This window comes from Pelophylax lessonae (assembly GCF_965119305.1).
Source record: "Pelophylax lessonae genome assembly, chromosome: 8".
Lineage (NCBI taxonomy): Eukaryota > Metazoa > Chordata > Amphibia > Anura > Ranidae > Pelophylax > Pelophylax lessonae.
The window spans coordinates 219,175,860-219,203,523 of record NC_138775.1 but is presented as its reverse complement, the minus strand read 5'-3'; the positions used below and the strand labels follow the sequence as shown (position 1 = coordinate 219,203,523).

At 40.7% G+C, this 27,664-nt stretch overlaps 1 protein-coding gene across 1 annotated transcript; it reads left to right on the top strand.

Annotated features, from left to right (window-relative positions):
• Positions 1-16,806: 16,806 nt before the first annotated feature.
• LOC309562038 (uncharacterized protein) lies at positions 16,807-25,651 on the top strand. Its single transcript, XM_082266139.1, has 4 exons — positions 16,807-16,898; positions 19,298-19,363; positions 22,577-22,624; positions 25,493-25,651. The coding sequence occupies exons 1-4, from the start codon at positions 16,824-16,826 to the stop codon at positions 25,634-25,636; spliced, it is 333 nt and encodes a 110-aa protein (XP_082122265.1). The 5' UTR covers positions 16,807-16,823; the 3' UTR covers positions 25,637-25,651.
• The last annotated feature ends 2,013 nt before the right edge of the window (positions 25,652-27,664 follow it).

Sequence of the window (27,664 nt, the reverse complement as noted above, 5' to 3'; positions counted from 1 at the left end):
AGAACTGTTGGTAGTGTCCACCAGCAGGTGTCTCTCAGCAACCAGCAGTTCCTAGCAGTTATCACTGTGCTGGTTTCTGGAAGGGTATTTAGTCCCTCCTCTGGTACTCCATCTTGCCTTGGTATTTTGCCTGTTTGTTCTTGATTTGTGTGCCTTATAACCTCTTACTCTGTTTCTGATCCTGATTATTTGCCCGCCTGCATAAACTTGCTACTGTGTATCCTCTCCCTGTCCTGACTTGTTCCTTGCTTCTTCGGCTTGATCTTTAGTGTATGACCCTGGATCTGAAACTGACGACAGTGCTTTAATCTTACTTTGCCATCTGTATATAATTAGTTAGTTAGCTTAGTTAGTTGATTTTGGTAGAGTGCTTATCATTCTCACTCTCACCTATTAGTTTCACTGGCTTTGGTTCATAGAGTTTTTGGTGTATTGGATGTGTGTTTAGATTGTTTGTTTTTTTTCTGACATTGCCTTTAATAAATTGCATTATTTTATAGCATATTTGTTTAAAAATGTAGATGCTGTAAGTCCAACAGTACAAACAAATGGCCACTGCGCTGCCCCCACCTATAACTGGCCTTCACAGCAAGGAACACATGGAAGGGCAATGCATGTAAAGCAAAACCAAAGAAAAACTCCCTGCTCAACTTGCCAGCCAGCCTTCTACCAACCGAATTACCTGTCTAACAGTTTGTGCTAAAAACAGGGGTTTAGTTAGCACACATTTGCAAATACATGCGTAAGCTGCGGAAGCCGCGACAAGGCACCCCTTTATTATCTGCAGTCCTAACTCTATACATTTACCAAGGGTTTGGCCAGACCGGCGCCTGCCAGGGGCACAGACTGGGGGGGGGCTCAAAAAAACAATTGTCAGTGTTAGCGAGGGTTGTTGATCCCCTGCTCAGCCTGCGTGCAGCTCCAATCCCGGAGCCCTGTGTCCACTCCAGGCGGCAGATGGAAGGGGCAGGCATCCTGTGCTTCTTGCAAAGGGTGTGGTGTGGTGATGGGAAGTGGAGAAGTCGGGCTTGTTCTGCGGTCGCTACCAAGATGGTGAGGGGCGGGGAGCTGGGACTGGCCGATCTGCCGTCTGACCCTCTGCTTCCGATCCTGTCCTACCTGGAGTTCCGGGAGCTTCTTAGGTACAGAGAGCCGCTGTGTCCCCCCCCCCCCCCCCGAGGAGCTGTGCTGAACTTGTGTCCTCCCTGGATATATTCCCCCACCACCACCACCGTCTGTAGTGTTCAGCCTGTATGTCCCTCCCCCATGACAGGAAGAACAAAGGAAATTCCCCTGGGGGTGGGACTTTTAAGGCACAAATTGGTGAAATATCACGAATAATGAATATAAAATAAATTTTAATTGATAAATAACATCAAAATGAACAATTACAAAGATATTTATGTATGCATTAAAAACAGACAAATGCAAGCGCGGATATATGTGCGGTATGAACCAGAAAAAACTCAACTAGAGGGCCAGATGATCCGACGCGTTTCGGGGCTCTTATGACCCCTTCGTCAGGGATAGAGCTGGTATCCTATATGGTTGGTTTGCACATGAGCACAGAGCCTGCAATTTAAAAACAGGTGAAGAGCTACAATCCAGGTGCCGCCGTGTGTTTTATTGGTAGGCTTTTCTTTGGCTATATAAGGCATTCATGGGATGGAATTAGTGACCATATAATCTCCTAATTCAGGGCAGCTGGAGTCCAATTGTAGCTTGGCTTAGCGGGATGGGTCAAGCAAAAAAGCCTAACCACACTTCAAATCCGTAGAGGATCAGAGACTTGCATGGACAGCCTTCTCCCAGCAGTGGATCGCACCTCTGGGAGAAGGCTGTCCATGCAAGTCTCTGATCCTCTACGGATTTGAAGTGTGGTTAGGCTTTTTTGCTTGACCCATCCCGCTAAGCCAAGCTACAATTGGACTCCAGCTGCCCTGAATTAGGAGATTATATGGTCACTAATTCCATCCCATGAATGCCTTATATAGCCAAAGAAAAGCCTACCAATAAAACACACGGCGGCACCTGGATTGTAGCTCTTCACCTGTTTTTAAATTGCAGGCTCTGTGCTCATGTGCAAACCAACCATATAGGATACCAGCTCTATCCCTGACGAAGGGGTCATAAGAGCCCCGAAACGCGTCGGATCATCTGGCCCTCTGGTTGAGTTTTTTCTGGTTCATACCGCACATATATCCGCGCTTGCATTTGTCTGTTTTTAATGCATACATAAATATCTTTGTAATTGTTCATTTTGATGTTATTTATCAATTAAAATTTATTTTATATTCATTATTCGTGATATTTCACCAATTTGTGCCTTAAAAGTCCCACCCCCAGGGGAATTTCCTTTGTTCTTCCTACATTTACCGGGATGTGGCACACCCATTAGAGGTCCTCAGCGGGAACACACCCCATCCTCCCCCATGACAGGTTATAATGTGTAGGATCATCTGTGTCTGCATTGTACCTCTCTCTCCCTGTCACCCCCCCTCTCCCTGTCACCCCTCCTCTCTCCCTGTCACCCCCCTCTCTCCCTGCCACCCCCTCTCTCTTCCTGTCACCCCCTCTCTCTCCCTGTCACCCTCTCTCTTTCCCTGTCATCTCCCCTCTCTCCCTGTCACCTCCCCTCTCTCTCTGTCACCCCCCTCTCTCTCCCTGTCACCCCCTCTATCTCCCTGTCACCCCCTCTCTCTCTCCCTGTCAACCCCTATCTATCTCCCTGTCACCCCCCTCTCTCCCTGTCACCCCCCTCTCTCCCTGTCACCCCCCTCTCTCCCTGTCACCCCCTCTCTCCCTGTCACCCTCCTCTCTCTCCCCCCTTTCTCCCTGTCACCCCCCTCTCTCCCTGTCGCCCCTCTCTCTCTCTCCCCCTGTCACCCTTTCCCTCTCGCCCTGTCACCTCCTCTCTCTCCCTGCCACCCCCTCTCTTATTGTCACCCCCCTCTCTCCCTGTAGCCCCTCTCTCTCTCTCCCTGTCACCTCCCTTTCTCTCTGTGCCACCCCCTCTCTCCCTGTCACCCCCTCTCTCTCCCTATCACCCCCTCTCTCCCTGTCACCCTCCTCTCTCTCCCCCCTCTCTCCCTGTCACCCCCCTCTCTCCCTGTCGCCCCTCTCTCTCTCTCTCCCCCTGTCACCCTTTCCCTCTCTCCCTGTCACCTCCTCTCTCTCCCTGTCACCCCCTCTCTCATTGTCACCCCCCTCTCTCCCTGTAGGCACTCTCTCTCTCTCTCCCTGTCACCTCCCTTTCTCTCTGTGCCACCCCCCTCTCTCCCTGTCACCCCTCTCTCTCCCTATCACCCCCTCTCTCCCTGTCACCCCCCTCTCTCTCCCTGTCACCCCCTCTCTCTCTTCCTGTCACCCCCTCTCTCCATGTCACCCACCTCTCTCTCCCTGTCACACTCCTCTCTCCCTGTCGCCCCTCTCTCTCTCTCTGTCGCCCCCTCTCTCTCTCTCCCTTTTGCCCCTCCCCCTCTCTGCCTGTTGCCCCTCCCCCTCTCTCCCTGTCACCCACCCTCTCTCTCCCTGTCACACCCTCTTTCTCTCCCTGTCACCCCTTCTGTCTCCCTGTCACCCCTCTCTCTCCCTGTCACCTCCTCTCTCTCTCTGTCACCCCCTCTCTCTCTCTCTCTCTCTGTCACCCCCTCTCTCTCTCTCTGTCACCCCCCTCTCTCTGTTACCCCCTCTCTCTCTCCCTGTCACCCCTCTCTCTCTCTGTCACCCCCCTCTCTCTCTCCCTGTCACCCCCTCCTCTCCCTCTCACCTGTCACCTCCTCTCTGTCCCTGTCACCCCCTCCCTGGCCCTGTCACCCCCCCCTCTATCTCTCCCTGTCACCCCCTCTCTCTCCGTGCCACCCCCTCTCTGTCACCCCTTCTCTCTCTCTCTCTTTGTCACCTCTTCTCTCTCTCTCTCTGTCACCCCTCCTCTCTCTCTCTGTCACCCCATCTTTCTCTCTCTCTGTCACCCCTTCTCTCTCTCTGTTACCCCTTCTCTCTCTCTCTCTCTCTGTCACCCCCTCTCTCTCTCTCTGTCCCCCCTTCCTCTCTCTATCTCTCTGTCACCCACTCTATCTGTCAAACCCTTCCCCTCTGTCTCTCTCTGTCAAACGCTCTCTGTCTTTCTCGGCCAAGGGTGTTGGAGACCCTAGTTACGCCTCTGTAAGCATATGCATTATAATGGATAGGCAGAGGGCAGGTGAGCCTGGAAGGAGCCTACCCCTCCATAAAGGCACAGGAGGGGAGCCCACCCCTCCATAAAGGCACAGGAGGCCACTGGTCTAGTCCACCTCTATAATTTTATAATGTATAGAGTAAGTACACCACATAACGAGGATATAGCAGAAGGGCAGCAAAGGTGTCGAGTACGTTCCTTCACCAGTATTCCAACAGTATAAATAAATGGCCACTGCCCCCACTTATAACTGGCCTTCGCAGCAAGGAGCACATAAAAGGGCAACACATATAAAACAAAACCAAAGAAAAATTCCCAGCTCAGCTCGCCGGCCAGCCTGCTACCAACCAAATTAACCTGTCTAATAATTTGCATTAAAAACAGGGCTTTAGTTAGCACACCTTTGCAAATACACGCGTAAGCTGCGGAGGCCGCGACAAGGCACCCCATAATTATCCGCAGTCCTTACTCTATACATTTTTGAGAGCCTCCATATTAGAAACACATTCATTATATAGTAATGGATAGGCAGAAGACAAGTGAGCTTGGAAGAAGCCTACCCCTCCTTAAAGGCACAGAGGTGCACTGGACACTCAGCATATAGCACAATGGCAGCAAAAGTTGTCCTGTGCATTCCCTCACCAGAATTAAAAATTACAAAGAGCCACTGTCTCCACCTATAACCAGCCTTCACAGCAAGGAGCACATGGAAGGGGACTGCATGTAAAACTAAACCAAAGAAAAATTCCCAACTCAACTCGCCAGGCAGCCTGCTACCAATCAAATAACCTGTCTAAAAGTTTGCAATAAAAACAGGGGTTTAGTTAGCACAAATTTACAAATACAAGCTTACCCTGGTGAGAATGGTGAGATGCATTGCTTATCATGGCTACGTAAAGACTGCGGGGTAGTAGGATGTCGCTAAAAACTATCCATATAGCTTTCTAAGATATCTACCATATAATATTTAATACAAAAATGTATCTCAGTACTTGCTCTTAAATCTTCTGTTGGTGATTACTATAAATGGGCCGAACGAATCCCTGTTTGATTCGCCGCAGGACTTTTGAACATCGCAAAAGTTCAGAACCGAAAAATGAACCCCATTAAAGTCTATGGAAATGAACTGGAAAAATCAAGTGCCCATTTTGAAGGCTTATATGCAGGTGTTGGCCATACATCGGTTACGGGGGGTCTGGGTACTGCCCTGGGGGACATTTATCAATTTTTAAATGAGCAGTGATTTACTGACGTCTAAAATGATACCATAAAAGTGAGAAATAATAAAAAAAAAAAATGAAAAATTCCTTTAAATATAGTGCATGGGCAACATCACTAAACAGAGGAAATGATGCCCTGCCTGAGGACAGACCACGTTAAATGTGCACTAATGCACTGAAATATACTGCAGGAAACCTGCCCTGACAAAATAAACTGGCACTAAAGTAAAAATGAACAGCCGCACTACACTCACACTGCACTGTCACTAGATTCACACTAAACTGATACAGTAAACCCCCCTCCATTGCGGGGGTTACGTTCCGGACCCAGCCGCGAAAAGTGAAATTCCGCGAAATAGAAAAACCCTATTAAAATGCATTGTAGGCATGTTTATTTTACTGTCACTGTACGTGTAGAAGCATTTTAAGGTCTTTAAACACACTTTTAAAACAATAGAAACTCATTTAAACACATAAAAGATACTAAGAGACATAGCAAGAGCTATGGAAAACACAAACATATTTAATTTTTAATGATTTATATAGTAAAATAACATTACAAAAAAAACCGCGAATTACCGGGACCACAAAAACTGAACCGCGATGTAGCGGGGGATTACTGTACTCCATACTCACAATATAATCACAATAGCACACTATAGCAAACTAACTCACTAGTAGCACTAAACAGAGCCCTGTTCTATCTCTCTCCACGCAATATCACACTGCCAATGTTTGCTATGAGAAGAGATTATAGTGTGGATTGGGACAAAGAGAAATGAGCCACGTTTGGATAGAGTTATCATGACAGTGTCCAATCATGGCTCTGACAATGCTATGTGCCCTGATAAGGCAAATTTCATTGCTTCAGCCAATCAGAGCTTATAACGAACTGTGCAGCGGAGCAGTACATTCTGGTCGTTTGGCAGACCGAACAGTGGACTAATGCCCTGACAACTCGGATGGTCGACGAATGGGCGAACATCCAATGTTAAATCCAAACTCAATCTCGGGCCAAGCCGTTTGCCCAACTCTAGTGATTGCCTTATAGTAGGGCCCAAATATATTTTCCCCATCAAATAAAGAAATTAAGTTTGTTTGAATCCATAGGCGTGCGCATAGGGTGTGCCAGGGGTGCCTAGGTACACCCTAATCACCCATAGTTGCCAACTGTCTTGAATGATGCACATTATCGGAACAAATTTCCTCCCCCTACCTCCCACCCCAGCAGTTTTAGGTGCTCCCGGCTCTCTGGAGGACTGCAGCAACATCCTTAATATGGACCCTGCCACCTCCTTGCTTTCTTCTAGTACTGCAATTAAGTTTGAGTGGGTGGGAAAGGGATGTACCTGGCCTTGAAGATCGCACCTGGCTCGCCTTTATCTGGTGGTGTGTCACGTGAGTACTGAGCATAAGAAATCAGAGGGAGTGTGTACTAAAATTATATACAGTGTGTATATATAGAGTATCTCACAAAAGTGAGTACACCACACACATTTTTGAAAATATTTTATTATATCTTTTCATGTGACAACACTGAAGAAATGACTCTTTGCTACAATGTAAAGTAGTGAGTGTACAGCTTGTATAACAGTGTAAATTTGCTGTCCCCTCAAAATAACTCAACACAGCCATTTATGTCTAAACCGCTGGCAACAAAAGTGAGTATACCCCAAAGTGTCAATATTTTGCGTGGCCACCATTATTTTCCAGCACTGCCTCAATCATCTTGTTCATGGAGTTCACCAGAGCTTCACAGGTTGCCACTTGAGTCCTCTTCCACTCCTCCATGATGATATCACGGAGCTGGTAGATGTTAGAGACCTTGCGCTCCTCCACCTTCCATTTGAGGATGCCCCACAGATGCTCAATAAGGTTTAGGTCTGGAGACATGCTTGGCCAGGCCATCACCTTTACCCTCAGCTTCTTTAGCAAGGCAGTGATCGTCTTGGAGGTGTGTTTGGGGTTGTTATTGTGTTGGAATACTGCCCTGCGGCCCAGTCTCTGTAGGGAGGGGATCATGCTCTGCTTCAGTATGTCACAGTACATGTTGGCATTCACAGTTCCCTCAATGAACTGTAGCTCCCATCTTGACACCATCTGAACCAAATACATTTATCTTTGTCTCATCAGACCACAGAACATGGTTCCAGTAATCCATGTCCATAGTCTGCTTGTCTTCAGCAAACTGTTTGCGGGCTTTCTTGTGCATCATCTTTAGAAGAGGCTTCCTTCTGGGATGACAGCCATGCAGACCAATTTGATGCAGTGTGCGGTGTATGATCTGAGCACTGACAGGCTGACCCCCACCCCTTCAACCTCTGTAGCAATGCTGGCAACACTCATATGTCTATTTCCAAAAGACAACCTCTGGATATGACGCTGAGCACATGCATTCAACTTCATTGGTCAACCAAGGTGATTCAAGGTGTTCTAAATGGAACCTGTCCTGTTAAACCGCTTTATGGTCTTAGCCACCGTGCTTCAACTCAGTTTCTTGGTCTTGGCAAACCTCTTATAGCCTAGGCCATTTTTATGTGGAGAAACAATTCTTTTTTTCAGATCCTCAGAGAGTTCTTTGCCATGAGGTGCCATGTTGAAATTCCAGTGACCAGTATGAGGGATTAAGAGCGATAACACCAAATTTAACACACCTGCTCCCCATTCAAACCTGGGACCTTGTAACACTAACAAGTCACATGACACTGGGGGGGGGGGAATTTGGTCACTTTCACTTAGGGGTGTAGTCACTTTTGTTGCCAGCGGTTTAGACATTAGTGACTGTGTATTGAGTTATTTTGGGGGGACAGCAAATTGACACTGTTATACAAGCTGTACACTCACTACTTTACATTGTAGCAAAGTGTCATTTATTCAGTGTTGTCACATGAAAAGATATAATAAAATATTTACAAAAATGTGAGGGGTGTACTCACTTTTGTGAGATACTGTATATATACACTGTATACACACACACATGTTCGTTTGAGCTTTGGGGTGCACACCTTAATGCAATAGGCTATGCACACCTATGGTTGAATCACAAAGAAAGTGCCAAGACAAATGGTTTAGCCTGGTATGGAAAATTCTTACCCCTTAATAATATTATCAGAAAATAAAATAAAAATAGTAAAAAGGCCATGATGTGCAGAAAGATGAGATAGTAGGAAACAGAATTAAAACAAAAATGTCACGTCTTCAATGTTTACATTTAGTCTTGGCAAGCACTGCTTGTTTTCTTAACTGCTGCCAACAAATTTGATTGGTTGTTTTATCATCGTGGATTTTTTTTTTTATGTCTAGGACACGTGCCAGTGTGTGTGGCAATATGTCACGTGTTTTATGATGTCACTGACTTTAACAAGTATAAAAGAGGAGCTGAGATGTACAGGCAACCACCCACTGAGTTGAGATCAACAATCAGTACAATGAAGGTCATCCTGCTTTTTGCACTGTTCGGTCTGAGCTTCTGTCAGGGTAAGCACTATTAATCAATAAATAAGATTTGTATTATATTAATAGAAAAATGTGGACACATTTTAAACTGTATTCTGGTAGTATTAAACTATGTATGTGTTTTACCTTCACATTCTAGATGTCTGTGAACCAAAGACTCCTGCTAACCCAGACGCCGATAATTGTCTGATACTAGCAGTAGAGGTAAAGTGGTAATTAAAGTGAAAATAAACAATTGTTTTTAGTTCTTTTTATTTGCTGAATTTGTCATCAAGACAAGGTAGAGCCCACAATTTTTAATTTAGTTCAATAGGAATCTGTATAATGTATTGTATGGGTAAGTGGCTTCCAGTACAACTGCTCAAACACTAAATCATACTGTTATGTCACCCCTAATTTTATTTTAATATTGGAAAGTAGAATGGATTATGGAGCCCAGTTATACCATGGTATAGAACTATTCTTGGTTACATCTGCATTTTGCTTGATTTTGTTAAACGATCTTACATCTTGTATTACATTTTTGTCATCTACAGATATATTGTAACTTTAATTTTAACTTGTCATGCTGAGTTTTATAAAACAAAACCTGACTTAAAGGAATGGAGAGGGTGTTCACTTAGAAAAGTGAATAAGGAAAAATTGTGTTTATGTTTAGTACACGCAATATATAACTAAGTGTGACTGCATGATTGAAGTGAACATAGCGCCACTGTTTTACTAAGCTTCACCTTGCTAAGTAAACCGTCTCTATTCCTTTTGTAAGTCAGCTCTATTCATTTCATTAGTTCCTCTTGATTAATAAACTGTCATTACCCTGTACTATTACAATGCATTTCTTTATTAATAGTGTTGGATGTATTAATCTCTAACATATGTCATTCATTTTCAGGAGCTTTCGGAGTTTCCTTCTGCTTTAGGCAAATTCGCTTGTGCATACAGTCGATTTCAGGTACATTTTATTGTGCTGTAACAAAATGTTACAAAATAACCCTATCTTGAATTCACTGTTTATAAAGAGACACCATACAAAAATAATATCTGTGGAGCATCTCATTTATCCAGGCCATGGTATACCTAGTCATAGTTAGTCACATTCACCTCTAGTTACCTACTACTAGGTATAAAATAATTAGAATATTTTCCCATGAAGCAGTTTCTGTAAAACATTGGAGAGAGCTGAGAATAAGTGAAGCTGAGATGTGAGTTTTGTGAAGGAGATGTTATTCTTGGTAAATCGGATATTACTAATTCTAAAAAATAATAATTTCACCATCCTCAGCTTACTTGAGATTATTCTATTAACAGCAAGACAGTAAACAAAATCATTAAAAAAAAAAAAAAAAGGAAAAAAATAAAGATATATCTAAATAAGCACATAATGTGTTCATATCTCATAGTTTTTGTAATATAATATACTCATTGCACTTTGTTTGAACTTGTCTTTATTGCAGTTTGTGTACCAATGGGGAGATTTCCATTTAATTTCTGTCCTGGAGGTGCAACAGGAAGTGAGAGGAAATCTCTATAAAATAGGGGAAATTTTCTTCTTAGACAGCTGTTATAGAAACAGGTGTCCCAACATGTCAAGATTTAATCTCAACTCCTTTCCTGGCGACAACTGTAACATTTTGCATTATTTTATGTTCTGCGACAATGGTCATCGGGACAAACGGGGAAGGTGAAACTTTTGATCAGGGCACAATGATAAAAGATATATATAGTCTAATGAGAGCACCAAACAAACAGCCAAAGCTTTTATTAATAAAACTGGTTCATAGCCAAAAAAAAGCCAATGCATTTTAGGGGTCAGACAGAATCCCCCATCATCAGGTCCTTTGCTGCTCTTTTTAACACTGGGATAACTTACCCTTTAAAGCTGATTCAAGCAGAAAACCACAGATTTGTCTGATGTCTTTGTCCATTAACAACTTGACCTCTGGAAGGTTTTACCACCTTCATGACCAGGGCATTTTTTGCTATTCAGCACTGTGCTACTTCAATTGGCAATGCTTGGTCATGCAACACTGTACCCAAATTAAATGTATATATATTTATTTTCCCACACACATAGTGCTTTCTTTTGGTGGTATTTATTCATAACTGGGTTTTTAAGTTTTTGCTATATAAACAAACAAATATTAAAAATTTTGAAGAAAAACCCACAATTTTCTTAGTTTTAAAAAAAAAAAATAAATCTTTCTTCATAAATGTAGGCCAACATGTCTGCTAAAATGCCAGGACAGTACAAATATCCCCTAAATGGCCCCTTTTGGGAAGTAGACAGTCCAAGGTATTTAGTAAGAGGCATGGCAAGTTTTTTGCAGTTTTAATTTTTTGTCACAATTTTCTGGAAAAAGAAGAAATTAAATAAAATTTGTTTTTTTTTTCCAAGATTTTTTTTAACATACTGTCACCATTGCAGTACAGTGTTATCCAATGTTTGGTGTGGCAGTACTCTGGGATACTGACTGCTAGCAGTATTAAAAAAAAATAAAGTTTTTTTAATCAATTTTTTTCAACTTTTTTTTTTATTTAATATAACTTCTTTCTTTTTTTGAATACCGTCATCAGAGTAGTTCAGTGTCACCATAGTGGAAGTGAAGGGATTTTGTTTTTACAATGTGATTGCTTGTTAAATTTTATAGTTATTACCACCATCCTTTGATTGTGTATATATGTTTCTTGAACAACTGCTTATGATGCTGAACCCAAAGGTTCTCTCAAATAAATGCTAATTTACTATTTCAAAATCTATGATTTATTACATAATAGACCGATATGCTATTATAGTGTGTTAGCTTAACAAGTAAAAGTTCTCCAGGACCCGTTTTAGAGTTTGTGTTTTGGACTGATACATAAAATTCTTAACCTTTAATACCATTTACAAAATACAGAAAATAATACAAAGAGCAAAGATGTTCAGAAGGTTGAGGTAAAAGGGAACAAATTGAAAAATAAAGGTCATGATGGTTTTAATGTTTGCAATTAATTTGCGCTGCTTGTTTTCTTAGGTGTCCATATAACAAGGTGCAATCTGGCTTTTACACATCATGTCTATTCATCGCGTATACATCTCTCAGAGGGGAGCGTGTTTATTAACAATTGTTAAAAGTGAATGGAATACGCAGTGAATCGTCGCGATGTGTATTAGAAGTGAGGAGAAAATTTTCTTCAATAAAATAATCAGGGAAAGCAGGAAAAATAACAGTTAAAAATAAAACGGATTGTTAATTAAAGATGTATTGGGCTGGGAATATCCAGGAATGTGTTTTTATTCATATCAAGACATTCCTGTGACACTTGTAACTGGATGTATTTATGGCTTTACAAATACTCTCTGGTACAATTATCACAGGAATGTCCTGATATAAAAAAAAAACACAATTATTCATGCATGGTCCTTCTCCAATAGGACTTTTATTATTGTTATTTTTAATGTCCAGATACAGGATGGGAATATACTGAGGTCTTGTATGAGAATATACCCACACTAGATCCCAGGGAATATAAAGGACATGATCCCCTAAGCGCTAGGACTTTTTTTAGGGGGTAAAAGTTCCCAACTTTTATAAGCCATAGGGGGCACGGTGAGATATTTCTCCCTAAAAAAACGCCATATATACAAGAGTTCTTCCGCACTTTAAACTATATATATATATATATATATATATATATTCACAAAAGTGTAGAAACCTTTTGAGGACCCCCTGTATATACTGTATATTTTTATTTGTATATATACACATACATTATGTTACCAAAAGTTTTGGGGTGCCTACCTTTACACACACATGAATTTTAATGGCATCCCAGTCTTAGTCTGTAGGGATCAATATTGAGTTGGCTCACCTTTTGCAGCTTTAACAGCTTCAACTCTTCTGGGAAGACTGTGCACAATGTCTATGGGAATGTTTGACCATTCTTCCAAAATGATGATGTTGGATGTTGGAGAGAAGGCCTGGCTCACAGTTTGTGCTCTAGTTCATCCCAAAGGTGTTCTATTGGGTTGTTTTCAGGACTCTGTTCAGGCCAGTCAAGATCCTCCACCCCAAACTCGCTCATCTGTGTCTTTATGGACCTTGCTTTGTTCATTGGTTAGGAACATGAAATTGGCCAAAATGCCTTGGTATGCTGATGCCTTAAGATATCCCTTCACAGGACCTAAGGGGCTAAGCCCAACCCTGAAAACCAGCCTCACATCATAATCCCCCCTCCCCCAAATGATTTGGACCAGTGCACAAAGCAAGGTCCATAAAGACATGGATGAGCGAGTTTGTGGTGCAGGAACTTGATTGGCCTACACAGAGTCCAGACCTCAACCCAACAGAAGACCTTTGTGATGAATTAGAGCACAAACTGCGAGCCAGACCTTCTCTCCAACATCAGTGCCTGGCCTCACAAATGCGCTTTTGGAAGAATGGTCAAACATTCCCATAGACACACTCCTAAACCTTGTGCACAGTCTTCCCAGAAGAGTTGAAGCTGTTATAGCTGCAAAAGGTGCACTGGGACTCTGTGCAGGCCAATCAAGTTCCTGCACCACAAACTCGCTCATCCATGTCTTTATGGACCTTGCTTTGTGCACTGGTCCAAATCATTTGGTGAAGGGGGGATTATGATGTGAGGTTGGTTTTCAGGGTTGGGCTTAGCCCCTTAAGTCCTGTGAAGTGAACTCTTAAGGCATCAGGATACCAAGGCATTTTGGCCAATTTCATGTTCCTAACCAGTGCACAAATGAAGGTCTATAAAGACACAGATGAGCGAGTTTGAGGTGGAGTATCTTGACTGGCCTGCACAGAGTCCTGACAACAACGCAATAGAACACCTTTAGTGAATTTGAGTGGAGACTGTGAGCCAGGCCTTCTCTCCAACATCAGTGCCTGACCTCACAAATGCATATCTGGAAGAATGGTCAAACATTCCCAGGGACATACTCCTAAACCTTGTGGACAGCCTTCCCAGAAGAGTTGAAGCTTTTAAAGCTGCAAAGTGTGGGCTGACTCAACATTAAACCCTATGGACTAAGACTGGGATGCCATTAAAGCTCATGTGGGTGTAAAGGCAGACGCCCCAATACTTTCTGTAATACAATGTATGTGTATATATACATACAACCTGAATGATTTTACTGGGGCTGCCAAGCAGTGACATTCATCTGCTTCCTCATCACATTGTGACTGTTTATCTCTTCTCTTTCCCTGCTATTACCATCTCTGAGGTGGAGAAAGAGGGAGGGAGATCATTTCTCTCATTTTGCTGCAGTGGGAGACAGAACAACGTCTCCACTCCTCATCACAGCCACATAAACTGCTGTACAGTGGAGATAAGTGATAGTCACTATCGCTGCATATATTGATTTCATAAATGAACAATTTAATCACCGCCAGCAGATCTGATTAGATGTTCTGAAAGCATTTTGGTGTCTAGGACACTTTTTTTTTAAGTTGAATTTGCCATGGCACTTTTCATTAAAGTGTTATTGGTTTGCTTAGATTGCTTTAAGAGATCTGCTTTTAATAGGGCAGTTACAATAACTTTAACCTTCTCTAAAATAATCTTTCTATCTAACAAAATACATTTTATACAAAACATTTGCTGTGTATTATATGATTAATGCATTCACTTTCCTTTTATTAAGTTTGACTTTTTATTTTTTAGGAGGATCAAAACAAAGAGAATTATGAAGCTGCATTGAAAGAACTTATTGCTATACTGGTATGAAGTACTAATTTAAAGATATTATGTACAGATTAGCTGTTCAATAATATATATTTTTATTTCTATGGCCACCATGAACATAGAAATCTGTTTACTAAAACCTATTCAGTAAAAGAAAATGTGCAAATCTATTTTAAAATGAATAAGTGCAAGTACCTAAATTTGACTTTGTATAAATCTCTTGTAATTCCCTGATAACTCAGAGGGTAACCCATCTGGGAGAGAGGGTCAGCCATATGTAGAGTGGTGGAGGATTTGGATACTGATACTGTCTCTGAGTATGACATTTTGTCAGAGGGAGCCTACACGCCTGTGCAATAAGGGTAACCTTTGCCAGAGGTGCACCCATCAATGCCCAGGGCCAGGCGAGAAGTGCCATGATGAGGAAAGTCTAACCTTTTGGCAGTCTCCAGACTCAGAGATGAGCAGACACTGCAAGTAGTATAAAGCCATATTCCTCTCTTCCAACAGCTGTCCCAATGCTATAATCTCAGTGCATTACATGTGTTGCAGTTGGGGTGGAGCCAAACCATGCCACTCCACCAGCCAGAATACCTCCACTACCTCACTCCCAGTTATGGAATGAAATCCCGCCGGACACATAGTGCAGGTCTCATGTGTGTCCTGTAATAACTCCTTCTGTACCGTACCTACTGGTCAGGATAGGGACCCTGTAATGCTGGTCTGCTCCCGGTTGCTATGGGAGATGGGCCTGCTATGCTATGGGAGATGGACTGCTAGGGAGAGAGCTGGACTGGTGCCCTCTCATGACCAGAGGAAGCCACTCCTTACCAAGGTGCCACACCTTGACTGGTTGCTTGTAATTTTGTGAATTTACTTAGTTACCCTTAGTAGGGATGGGAGAACGTTTTGTCCCGAGCATGTTTGGGCCGAACATTTGCCTGTTCCGCCATTTGCCAAACATACAAATTTTCAGGGTGTTCGCCCAGATGAACACCCTGCAATGCTACGCCCTGATTGGGTAAAGCTTTGCCCAATCAGGGCGTACTATAAGCTGGTTTTTAAGGAGTGGGGCCGGGAACGTGGCCGCGGCATCCTTAACAACTGATGAGTCATCAGCTGTCAATGGGTCAAATCACATTTAAAATGACTCGCGGTTACAATTGTCGGATGCCGGCTATTAAAAATGTAAAGAAAAAAATGGCGTAGTTTAACCTCGACCCCCCCCCCCCCCAGTCCATGAATAATTAAAAAAAAAAAACAGCTTTCCCCCCCCAAAATCCATACCAGACCTTTATCCATGCACGCAGCCTGGCAGGTCAGGAAAGGGGAGGGGACAAGCGAGCAGCCCCCTCCTTAACCATACCAAGTCACATGCTCTCAACATGGGGGGCAGTGCTCTGGGGCAGGGAGGCTCTTCCCAACAACCCTGAGCTGTGGTTGTCGGGGTCTGTGGGTGGGGGGCGTATCAGAATCTGGAAGTCCCTTTTAACATGGGGGCCCCATGTTAAAACCCAATACCACTTTTATGGCCAATTACTTGCATACAAGCCCTCAAAATAGGCACTTTTGATTTTTCATGTTCGGCTCCCTCAGATTTCAATGGGGTTTGCCATTCGGGTTAGAACTTTTCCTTGAGCCTGGTCTGAAGTTATTCATAAAAGGGTGCATATTTAGGATGGTATAGAAAAAGAACCTGGGCCTATAATAGCCTTGGGGGTATGAATTTCACAGTACTACAATGAGTAAGCTGCACTCTAATAACAAGGTTGTTACTAAGGGATAGGGATGCTCCGAACACCCCCCCTGTTAGGTTCGCAGCAGAACTTCTCAACGGGGGGGGGGGGTATGGCCCATACCTAACCCTTGGAAACAACCTTGGTCAACCTGTTCAATCATCTGTCTGTCCTCCATTTGTTTTCATTTATAGAAGCTCTAATATGTCTTCTGTGAATGGCAGAGCTGGGCAGAAATGGTGAGAATAGTTGAGCCTGTGACAGCCCCTTCATTGTATTAACCCCTACTGTGCTAGAAGGTTACAGGGGTGGGGTTGGGTGGGGCAGGATGAAGAAAAAGGAATCAGCACAAGGTGCACATCCTACTATCTGTAAGTTATGTCCTTTGTGCTGATTTATCTGTTTTTGATGTTGGTTGCCCTCAGCTTTAATGCTACAGCTTATAGACATGGAAAAAGATACTACCCAAATCCCAAACAGGAATAGAATTCCCTCATCTACCATTTTCATTTAGGTATTTTATTATTACTAGTATTATTATTATGTCTCATAATGTACTTTGTACTTTCTTTGCAGAAGTGTACAGGCTGCCATGCTGATAACCTTCTTGGCGAGGGTCATGATTTTGTAAGACTCTCTCCATCTACTTACATTTTTTAAATCTAATTTTGATATAATATAATTTTTGATATAAAATATGCAATGTGAATTAACCAATAATGCACAAGGCAACATTTTCATTTTATTTTCAAATGCTTCTCCACATTATTTGGCATTTAATGTGAGCATTTTTTGCTCTGTGAAAAACATCAACCCTTGTAAACCAGTTCAATGACCAATGAAGATGCACAAAGAGCAGTAATTGTGCTAACCAATCACATTGAATTGAATTACAGCATTCAGAGCAAACAAATGTGACTACTGGGCAACACGTTTGATTAATGACAGAAATTAAATAACTTCTGATTATCTCCATGGTTAGACATAAATATACAAACACAGTAGTGTACATATATGTATGTGTAACTATCTATCTATCTATCTATCTATCTATCTATCTATCTATCTATCTATCTATATATATATATATATATATATATATATATATATATATATATATATATATATAGAGAGAGAGAGAGAGAGAGAGAGAGAGAGAGAGAGAGATAATACTTTCATATATATAAAATACTTCATGATATCTGTTCTGCAACACATCGAGTGATTTATTTAAATATTTGCAAAATCCACAAACTTCGTATGTGATAAATCCATGCAATCTCTTGAACTGTCATGGCCTTTGATCAGGTAAAATATGTATAAAACTGAAACAGACCATTTCCTTTTAAATGTTAATTGTAACCGGGAGCACATAACGCCTGTACACACATCCCTCCACTAATTTGTATCAAAGAACCGCTCTTATAGAGCAACAAGAATGAAGAGTTTGACAGGTGATAAGGAAATAGCTCACCTCCTTACCATATGTTTTAACCTCCTAAATGCCACCCGCTGTGCTGCAACCATGTGTATTACATGTGGATGTGGGGCAATTGTAGACTGGCTCCATTCACTTGAATACATCACGTTCAGTAGGCAGTAGTGCCCACCAAACGTGACAGTGGGTACAAGAAAAGGAATAAATCCAAGTCGTCATTTAACCCTTTGGGTTGTATAGTGTCCAGTTCAGCTATCTATTTAACCTCTCTACACTTTAACTGCATTCCCTGTTGGCACCCCTCTGGGGTCTAGGAACATGATCAATGATTATAAATTTAAGCTGGGAAATGGAATGTCTGCATAGAAAAATGTTTGGGAACAGGAAGCTCTGGCTAATCTGCCCCCTTGAGGATTTATGTTGTGATAATCTATCTTTCATCCTCGGTGTCATCTCCCTGATATAGTGCGAACCACAGGGGCATTTTAATGCATAAACTACAAAAGGGCTCTGACATGCATTGTACCCTTTGATGTTTATGTCTATATTTCTTCCTGTGTGTAAAAGATGAACCCTTAATCATGTAGAACAATGTACACAGGACAAACATGGAAAAGGTCCACTTTGTTTAGATCCTAAAAAGGTCAAAGCCTGTAGTTGAGGGAGAAACATATCTGCCCTAACTATAGTGTCCTATATGATTTTTAATTCATTCCCTATAAGAGCGCTTCTCTGATACAAGGTAGTAGAAGGATGTGTGCACAGGTGTTCCATGTTTCTGGCTGCAATTAACATATAAGATGGAGATGATCTGTTTCAGTTTTATACATACTTTACCTGAGGAAGGATTGTGAGCGGCTCACAACTGTTATACAGATTTTTCCCATGTGAAGTTTGTGGATGTTGCAAACATTTGAATTTATCACCTCAGGTGCTGCAGAACAAGTATCGTAAAATATCTACATATGGGAGCAGATGGTATACCTCATGTAATGTGTGCGCTCATGAGGACTGGATTGGAGGTGGGAGTTCCCAGCACTATATATATATATATATATATATATAATATACACACACACACACACACACCACACACACACAGACATAACTATATAGTTATATATGATACAAACTATTCCATTCTCACATACATATACAGGATATCAGAAGTTGCAAGCTTTCAAAAACAGTAAATGTCCACACGCTGAAAATATAAAGACATATAAAAACTGTGTGTGCCCATGATCATTAAACATCAAAGCTCTTAATGCTGAAACCTCTTAATGCTTGGGACCTCTTACTATGAATAATGTAGATGTGGTCACTTTGTAATCTCATAATGTAAAAGTAATGTATTCAATAATCTAAAAAGCAAAAAAATTGCAACACTCAAAACATAAATGAGCACTGACCACACCCACAATTACAATGCCCAAAATGTTTTTATTTATTTATTTTTAAATATGGGTTAATTTTACAGAAATTTTAACTTGTTTGTCATTTGTAGTCTGTAAAGCTGCACCTTAGAGGTATTAAGTGAGATATTTGGCATGCATGCATACACAATTCTGTTGCATTTTGTTTTTAGGATGAACTTTTGGAGGGGGTTGGAGAAACTGGAAGCAAATCTGGTGAGGCTGTTGTAAAGCTTCTGGTAAGTTTTCTTGTTCCCTCGCTTCATTTCTGTTTGTACATAACAGCTGGTCAGAAATACTGAGGCTGATTGAGAATGTTCACACAATAAATTGTTGAATATTCACTTCAATTACCCATTAACCACTTTACCTCCAGTCGTTCCCGTCCAGCGACGTAGACGCTCTTTCCCGATCGTTGGGGAATCGAGTGAGGAGATCCGCCCGCCTGTGTAAACAGAGTGGGCGGATCTCCTAAGTGACAGGGAGTGGCAGATCAGAGTGTTCAGCATAGCTGAACATCCGATCTGTCCTTGTGTCACATAGTCACCTCCCCCCCCACACGTCAGTAAGCACCAGGCATACATTAACCCCTCCCTCTCCAATAAAATTAACCCCTTCCCTGCCAGTGTCATTTTTACAGTAACAGTGCATATTTATAGCACTGATTACTGCAGTAATGTCACTGGTACCCCCAAAAGTGTCAAAAATGTCAGTCAAGGGTCCGACCTGTCCGCCGCAATGTTGCAGTCCCGCAAAAAAAAAAGCAGATCGCCGCCATTACGCGTTAAAAAAAAAACACCAAAAATGACAGAAATCTTTCCCGTAGTTAGTAAACGCAATAACTTTTGCGCAAACCAATCAAAATACGCTTATCGTGATTTTTTTTTACCAAACATAGGTAGCAGAAAACAAATTGGCCAAAAATTTAAAAAAAATTAGATTTTTACATTGGGGGGGGGAATTTCATATAAGAAAATGTTAAATACCACCAAAAAAAATCTCTGTTTGTGGGAAAAAAAGGACGTAAATTTTGTCTGGGTACGGCGTCGCACGACCGCGCAATTGTCAGTTAAAGTCGCACAGCGCCGAATCGCAAAAAGTGGCCTGGACGTAAGACAGCAAAATCCTCCGGTGGTAAAGTGGTTAATGTGCAGATGAAAAAAATGAACCGGAAGTTGCTTTTTTCATGAATAGATAATTGAAGTCAATCTTCATACAATTTATAGTGTGAACATTCTCAGTTCCTTTAGTAAATCATCCTCAGGACTATAAAGTAAGAGCTACTTATTCTTCAGGGACATTTCTGAAAAAATTTTTTTTTATTAGAATAGACATAATTAAAAAACAAAACAAAAACTGAGACATCAGTTCTTTGGGTGACTTAAAGTGTTACTAAACCCAGAATCCTGTAAAATGTTACTAAACCCAGGATCCTGCATTCACTATATCTGGTCTCCCATAGTACACAGAACATGGAAATGCAATTATTATATTAAATATAAACAGATAATAACTTTTCTTATCAGCAGTATATAGCAGCCTTGTGACTTGTAGCAATTCCTAGTAAAGCTTGTAGGAGGAGTTTTCATTTCCCCCTGATCCTCTGTCTGGAAATGTCTGGACAGTGCTGATTGGCTCTGTGCTGATCACATGCACTCTCCCAGGAAAAAAAAAACTATCTAGCAATACACACCAAACTGAGCATGTGCAGCCTGTCCCCGACTCTGTAAATATCAGGTTATGAAAGTGAAAGCAGAGAAGGATTAGAGAGACAGGATCAAACAGCCTTTATACACAATGCAGAGGATTAACCCCTTAGGTTCCACAGTGAGTATAGCAAGCATATACAGACTGAATTTATTGTTGTGGGTTTAGTACCAATTTAAGCCTAGTACACACTATCAGTTTTTTTTTTTCCATTCAACCCAGTGGGCTGAACGAAAAACAAAAACAGAATAGTTCGGGAGGAGATCCTGTACTAACAATGCGATATTAGTACAATGATCTCCCCATTGAGCTCTTGTGTTCTGACAGGGGGATTGGCCCACAGTAGAACACACCGGTCAAGAGCGCTGATCAGATGACAATTGGCAGACCTTTTTTGGCCATGCCCCTTCGACAGAAGATCGATGTTTCCCCCGACTTCTGTTGGACCGGCTGCCGTAAACACGAGCTGAATGTCGGCTGGTTTTTGTGTGTGTACGGGCCCTAAGGGAGTAAAATGAAAATGTATGAAATGAAAAACATAAATGACATCATCTCAAAACATTTAGTGGCATTTTTATGAAGTAATGAAGGTGGCATTCACTGAAAATTCACTGGTGGTGAATAGTTTACTGCATATTAAAACAAATTCACTAGGAATATTCACCTGCAGTGAATTATTGTTTGATGTCATATTCACTGCTTTACAAATATGTCCTTCAGTATATGAGCCGTTACTCCCAAAAGGATAAAACACTGCAAAATATCACTTGCCAAAGACAGCTTGCTTACCGGACCTGCAATAGGTTCCAGAGTGCCACGGTCCTAGGAATAGGAGAAGGTGAACAGGTGATTTTAAATAAAGATTTCTGGTAGATTTCTTTCTACTATAGTAAAAGCTAATCCTTTGTTTCCTAAAGGAATATAGACTCACAACTTAACTTAGCTATAAGGAAGTAATTTTCACTTTAATCATCCAATCACATGCAGGCAAAAATCCTGTCGGTTTATTTCCATTGCACATGAATGGCATCCAAAGTGAACAAAGCTTCATCTAGTTTACTAAGGCTAACCAATACATCACTTGATGTATCTCATTCAGCCCCATAGGCTGTAATAGAGAAATCCATCTATTCCTCCATCCAAGCTGAACACCATGGATGAGGGAATCTTCATTGCTGGCTATTGAATTCAGCAGTTATGAGGCTGCCCGCATACCCAAAGAGTGACTGCATCTAATAGGGTGCAGACACTGCTGGGCTGATCATTTTCTACTTGACTCAGTTAAATTTTAGATTGACTTTTGTTGAGCTGGGTGGTACTTACAAGGCCACCCATTGCTTGAATTTTGGTCACTTCAGCAGGAATCATCTGAAACTCATCCACTGAGCAGGGGGGGGGGGACATCACCGGGGGACCCAAGAAGAGGAGGATTGGGGCTGTTCTGTGCAAAACCATTGCACAGAGCAGGTAAATATGCCATGTTTGTTATTTTATTTTAAACAAATGTAACCTTTACAAGCACTTTAAGCGAAGTCAACATTTAATTTGCTATGTAAACAGTCTCTATTCCATTAGTAAATCAAGCCCCTCAGTTTTCCTTGTCTTCCAATATAAAGAGAACCTGTCAGAAGAAAGTAAGATAATAAATCTGAGACTGATGACAAAGAGCCTTGACATACACTTGGAAAGCTGGACAAATGGATGATTGGGGTACAAATTATCTTTTTTGGGCTTTTGTTTTTTAGAACTCACTGGGACTAGATGAAGCCACGTTGAAGGCTGTTTGTGCATTGGTAAGTTTAAAACTGTATATTGACAACATCTTATATTGTTTACTATGTTAAATATCATAATATTTTTCAATGCATTACTGAGTAAATAATATTTGTTAGGCAAGTAACAGGGGACTTTTTATAAAATGTAGTACATTATTGCATTGAAATATGGTGTACGTTCATGAATCAGAGAATTATTTTCTCAGTTCACTTCTCGGCAGTTCTCAGTGGAAAATGATCTCCTGTTTATGAAGCGGAGAACTTAATTTCCCACAGGGAGAAGTTTTTCCTCTGAAAATGGCCAAGATCCATGTAAAAGTGGGTGGGCTGCCTGTAATCTTGTGAGACCCAAGCCTATTCTGACACTTCACTCCTACATGTAAAAATCTATTTTTTTTTGCTAGAAAAATTACTTGGAATCCTCAAACATTATATATTTTTTTAGCAGAGACACTATAGAATGTATGTTGTAATTTTTTTATGTCACACAGTATTTGCGCAGCAGCTTTTCAAATGCAATTTTTTTGGAAAAAAAAAAAATACATTCATGAATAAAAAAAAAAAAAACAAAACAATAAAGTTAGCCCAATTTTTTTGTATAATGTGAAAGATGATGTTACGTCAAGTAAATAGATACCTAACATGTCACACATTAAAATTGGTCCTGCCTGTGGAATAGCGGAAAACTATGGTGCCTAAAATTCCCCTTAGGTGACGCTTTAAACGCCAGTTTAGAGTGGCACATAAGGTTTGGGTTATAATTATTGCTCTCACTCTGACGTTCGCGACAATACCTCACTTGTGTGGTACGATCACTGTTTACATATGCGTGCGGGAGTAACGTATGTGTTCGCGTTTGCACATCAGCACGAAGGGACGGGGGTGCTTAACATTTTTTTATTATTATTTATTTCTTTTATATAACATTTTTTTTTTTTTACACTTTTTAAAAAAAAATTCTCTCCTCTGGCCCCCAATGCAGCCAATCGGACTGAGATCGGCTGCTTCTCTGGCCGCTGGTGTCCAGGTAAACAAAGGGGCAGAACCGGAGGTGACGAATACTTGTCGCTCCCGGTTTCCAGGGTTACAAAGAGAGGGGAATGATGTCAGTTCCTCTCTCTTTGTCTCAGGCAGCCATGCAATGGGACGGAGAGCCCGGGAGAGGCGGTGGCAGCGGGAGGGTGTGGGACCCACTTCCGTCACACGCAGGACTGATCGAGTGGCTAATTAGCCAATCAGATTACTTCTACTTTGTAAGGAATCACTGGCTGAAACTATCGGTACTGGGTTTATGCCTGTGGGTGCTGGCATCATCCCCGTATAACCACTGAAATCCAAGGACGTACAGGCACGTCCTTGGATAGGAAGTGATTAAGCAGTAGTAAATTACCACTGATGAGTACACAGGCATCCTCAGAGGAGACCCCCACCTCATATTAATAAAATAGTTAGTCCCCATACACAAAATATATATATATATATATATATATATATATACACACAAATTTTATATATAAATATATATACTACACACCACATTTAAAAAAAAAAATATATATATATACACATATATATATGGCAGGGGGACATGTTTACTGTCTTCGGGGGTCTGATCGAGGAAGAAGGAAGTCAATAGTTTTCCTTATTCCCCCTCAGTTGTCCTCAGATTCTGTCTTCTCTCTCCAATGCTCCACCTCTGGGCTGGTGAATCTGGGAGTGTGAATTCCCAGATCGCCAGTGAAGTGCGGAGATCGCAGCTTCATAAATTGGCCGTTTCTGTGCCAGTCGATGACAGATTCTCTGTGTGTGGAGATGAACATGTTCTCCCCGATCATCTCTGTTTCATAAATCAATAATGATCCGAGATGAGCTGTGATCATCTGGGTTTCATAAATGGACACCTATGTGTGACTATAACAAAAATGAGCATTTTATCTATTAGACCATCACAACCCTTTGAAGAAGAAATCAGCCACACTGCTCATGTAAAACTTATATAGTTAAATAAATACAACAATATGAGGAAGCAATATTGTAGCGGCCACCCCTATGGAAAGAGGAGTTGCGCCTCCAGAGATGTTCTCTTCCCCCTAGTGGGAGGGATGCTGTAGAGTAGAGCAGGAACCGCTCTTATAAGAGCTAGTGATTTAGCGATCCAAGCAGAAGAGTGAGAGAGCTAGTATAGCCTTCTCCCACAAACATGAGATGAGACTCTATGTTGAGGGTAGACAGGAACTATTTTTGGAACCCACTCACACACATTATATACACTATCAGGTCAGGTGAATCTGATTCCATTATCATATGCAGATTAAATTGTTTACAGAAATAGAATTAACCTGAACTAATTATCTAGCCATCTGGACAGAAACAATATGTGAGTTCATTAACAATTAACAATTTGGACAGAAAGGCTTAACAGAATCCACATCACAACTCAATACACAGACAATAGGAAGAATCCGTCTCTGACATTGAAGTACAATACACATTATCAGAAGTGTAAACACAGAACCCCCAATAGATAACAGGTGAGTATTAGTATTAGCATATTCAATGATGTGTGGAAGACAGGTGGTTGAGCTGGTGATATTAGCAATCTGCTAGGGGTCCGACTGTTCGGTTGTTTGTTCGGTAGATGAATAAAGTGAACATAAAATGAAATAGAAGGCAATGTCCTGAGCTCATAGGAGAATGCAATTAGGGGGTTTACAATCCAGGGACAGGGTGATCCGTCACAAATATGTTTTCTCATATTGTATTAAATAAATAGTGTTTTACCTATGCATGTCTCTGTTTACTGTATTATATGAATATTTACATGATTTCTTTATGTAAAATGTGAAATACCTATATATACTAATTGGAAATATCATTCTGCAATAGGGGGAGAAACTTTTAAAATCAGAGTGCCTGAAGGCAGCCCTTGGGGTATGTATATATAATATCATCTGTAAATTAGAAATGGCAGAAATAATAAATTGTATAATGTCACTTAGAATTATTGGTTGCTATGGGACCAGAATCTGAACTTTTACATAGCATTAGGATTGGATATTTGTCTAATACTAAACACAGCCTAGGATTTTTACTGAAGAGACTTTTACAGATTTATCACAGAGGATTATGAACATTATAATACATCTTCATGCTATTTAAATCAAGATGAACCCCATGCAGATAGAACAAAAACTATTTGATCCAGGCATTCAGTAAATACAATTCATAAATGTTTTTTGACAGAGACAGCTAGAAAGTTAGTGACCAAACTGTTGAGAAAAATCAGGCCTACTAAGGTTGCCTTCATCACAAAACTTCATGAACACAATGACAAATCTCTTGGCAGGTGAAAAAGTATATAGATTTATCTGGAGCTTAGTTCTAAAGCATGCCATAAAGTAGTCAGAGAAATATTTGTAGATATAAACAGTTTTGCTATTGTTTCTGATTTTTCAATCAATGTTTGTCATGTGAATATAAGTTGTTATGTGAACTGCTGTATTTCATTTCAGACTGTTGCTCCGGGCGTATTAGCTGATCTGATAAAACTTTATTGTGAGGTAATATTATAAACTATCTCAAACTGCAATTTATTTTTTATTTTAAAAAAAAAATATTTTTTTAATCCAAACTCATTAATAATATAACAATTTCAGCATAATTTATAGACTCATTTTCTTGCAGTAGTCCTTCTATCCCATTTTGTTCTCAAGTCCTTTGTGTGTCGCTAAAACCCCTACTGCATTAAAAAAAAAAAAATGAAATTCAATAGCTGAGGTAGTTGTCAAACCGGCTGAAAACAGCCAGGGCATGTGTAAAGCCTTGCAACATCAGCATAAAAATCTTTCCAATAGAATCCTCCGAAAATTAAGGATTCTGTCTGTTGAATGTTAATTCATAAAGTGCATCACATGTTATAAATAACAAAAAAAAAAAAATGTAAATTCATATATAGGAAATAACATAAAACTGTCCCGCATGCTGAAAATTGTTTGTGTCAACCGATATTAATAAATATCACTAAAAACTAGCGTATGCAAAACAAACATCAAAATCTATAAAAATACAACAGATCAGTCCGACTCCGGTGCTCATCAAGTAAAAGTGCTCTCATGCTTCAAGTAGAAATATTTCCGGGTGTATCACCCTCTGTGCTCATACCACGCTCGCCTCTAAATTTGACCCATAAGGGGTCTCAACACCACTGGCCTCCTTCCAGAATCCTCCTTTTCCTCTTTCACTTTAAATAAGTTGCAGCTAAAGGTAAAAGGTATGTATTGATTTCTGCATTTCAGTAAGAACATGTGGTCCGGTTAGGGTTAACTGTAACAATTGATTTGCTTTGTAAATCCAGCAAACAAAATAGAAATCTTATAATCAGTATTTTGAATGCCATAAGCACTGTGTTGGATAACATATTAATTTACATGTATTATTTTCTGTTTTACAGTTAAAGGGAAGCGGTGCAACTGATGCTGCTGCTAAACTAACAGAATTACTGGTAAGAACCTTTTGTAATGTAATTGCAAAGTATTGTAAAGAATGGAAACCAATTACCAATCATTTCCTAACTGATGGGAATACGTTGAAATCTGATTGCTAGGTGTAGATACATTTTGTACATCCAGTTTGCTCTACTTGAAGTGTCTTCTTGAATAAGCACACAGGGCTTGGCAACTATACACTGATCCCATGTATTCAATTCAAAACCTGCCATGGTAAATGACAACTGAAGAATACAAGTTTTAATCATGAACATTTGCTATAATATATTCCAAAAAGTCTTAAAACGCTTTGCTATAATGTAACAACCAATCATAAAGCATCCTGTCCATCCTGAAATTAGTAAAACCAGTTATAATTGGCTGCTATGTGTCCCTTCATGTTGGTAAAATATTACATTGAGTAAAATCAGTAGGGATTGGTGAGATGAACACTGTAGACAAAGAAAAGGCCATATTTTTATTGGGCAATATGAAGAGTAATGCTGGCCATACACTAGCAGAAAAATTGGTTGAAAATCTATAATGACGATCGTTCGCCCGATTTTCTTATAGT

Excerpts from the sequence above, each read along its gene's own strand:
- LOC309562038 (XM_082266139.1), top strand. The coding sequence starts at position 16,824 with ATGTACTTTGTACTTTCTTTGCAGAAGTGTACAGGCTGCCATGCTGAT. Across the intron at positions 16,899-19,297 it reads TTGGCGAGGGTCATGATTTT|GATGAACTTTTGGAGGGGGT; the intron begins GTAAGACTCTCT and ends TTTTGTTTTTAG. Across the intron at positions 22,625-25,492 it reads TGAAGGCTGTTTGTGCATTG|GGGGAGAAACTTTTAAAATC; the intron begins GTAAGTTTAAAA and ends ATTCTGCAATAG.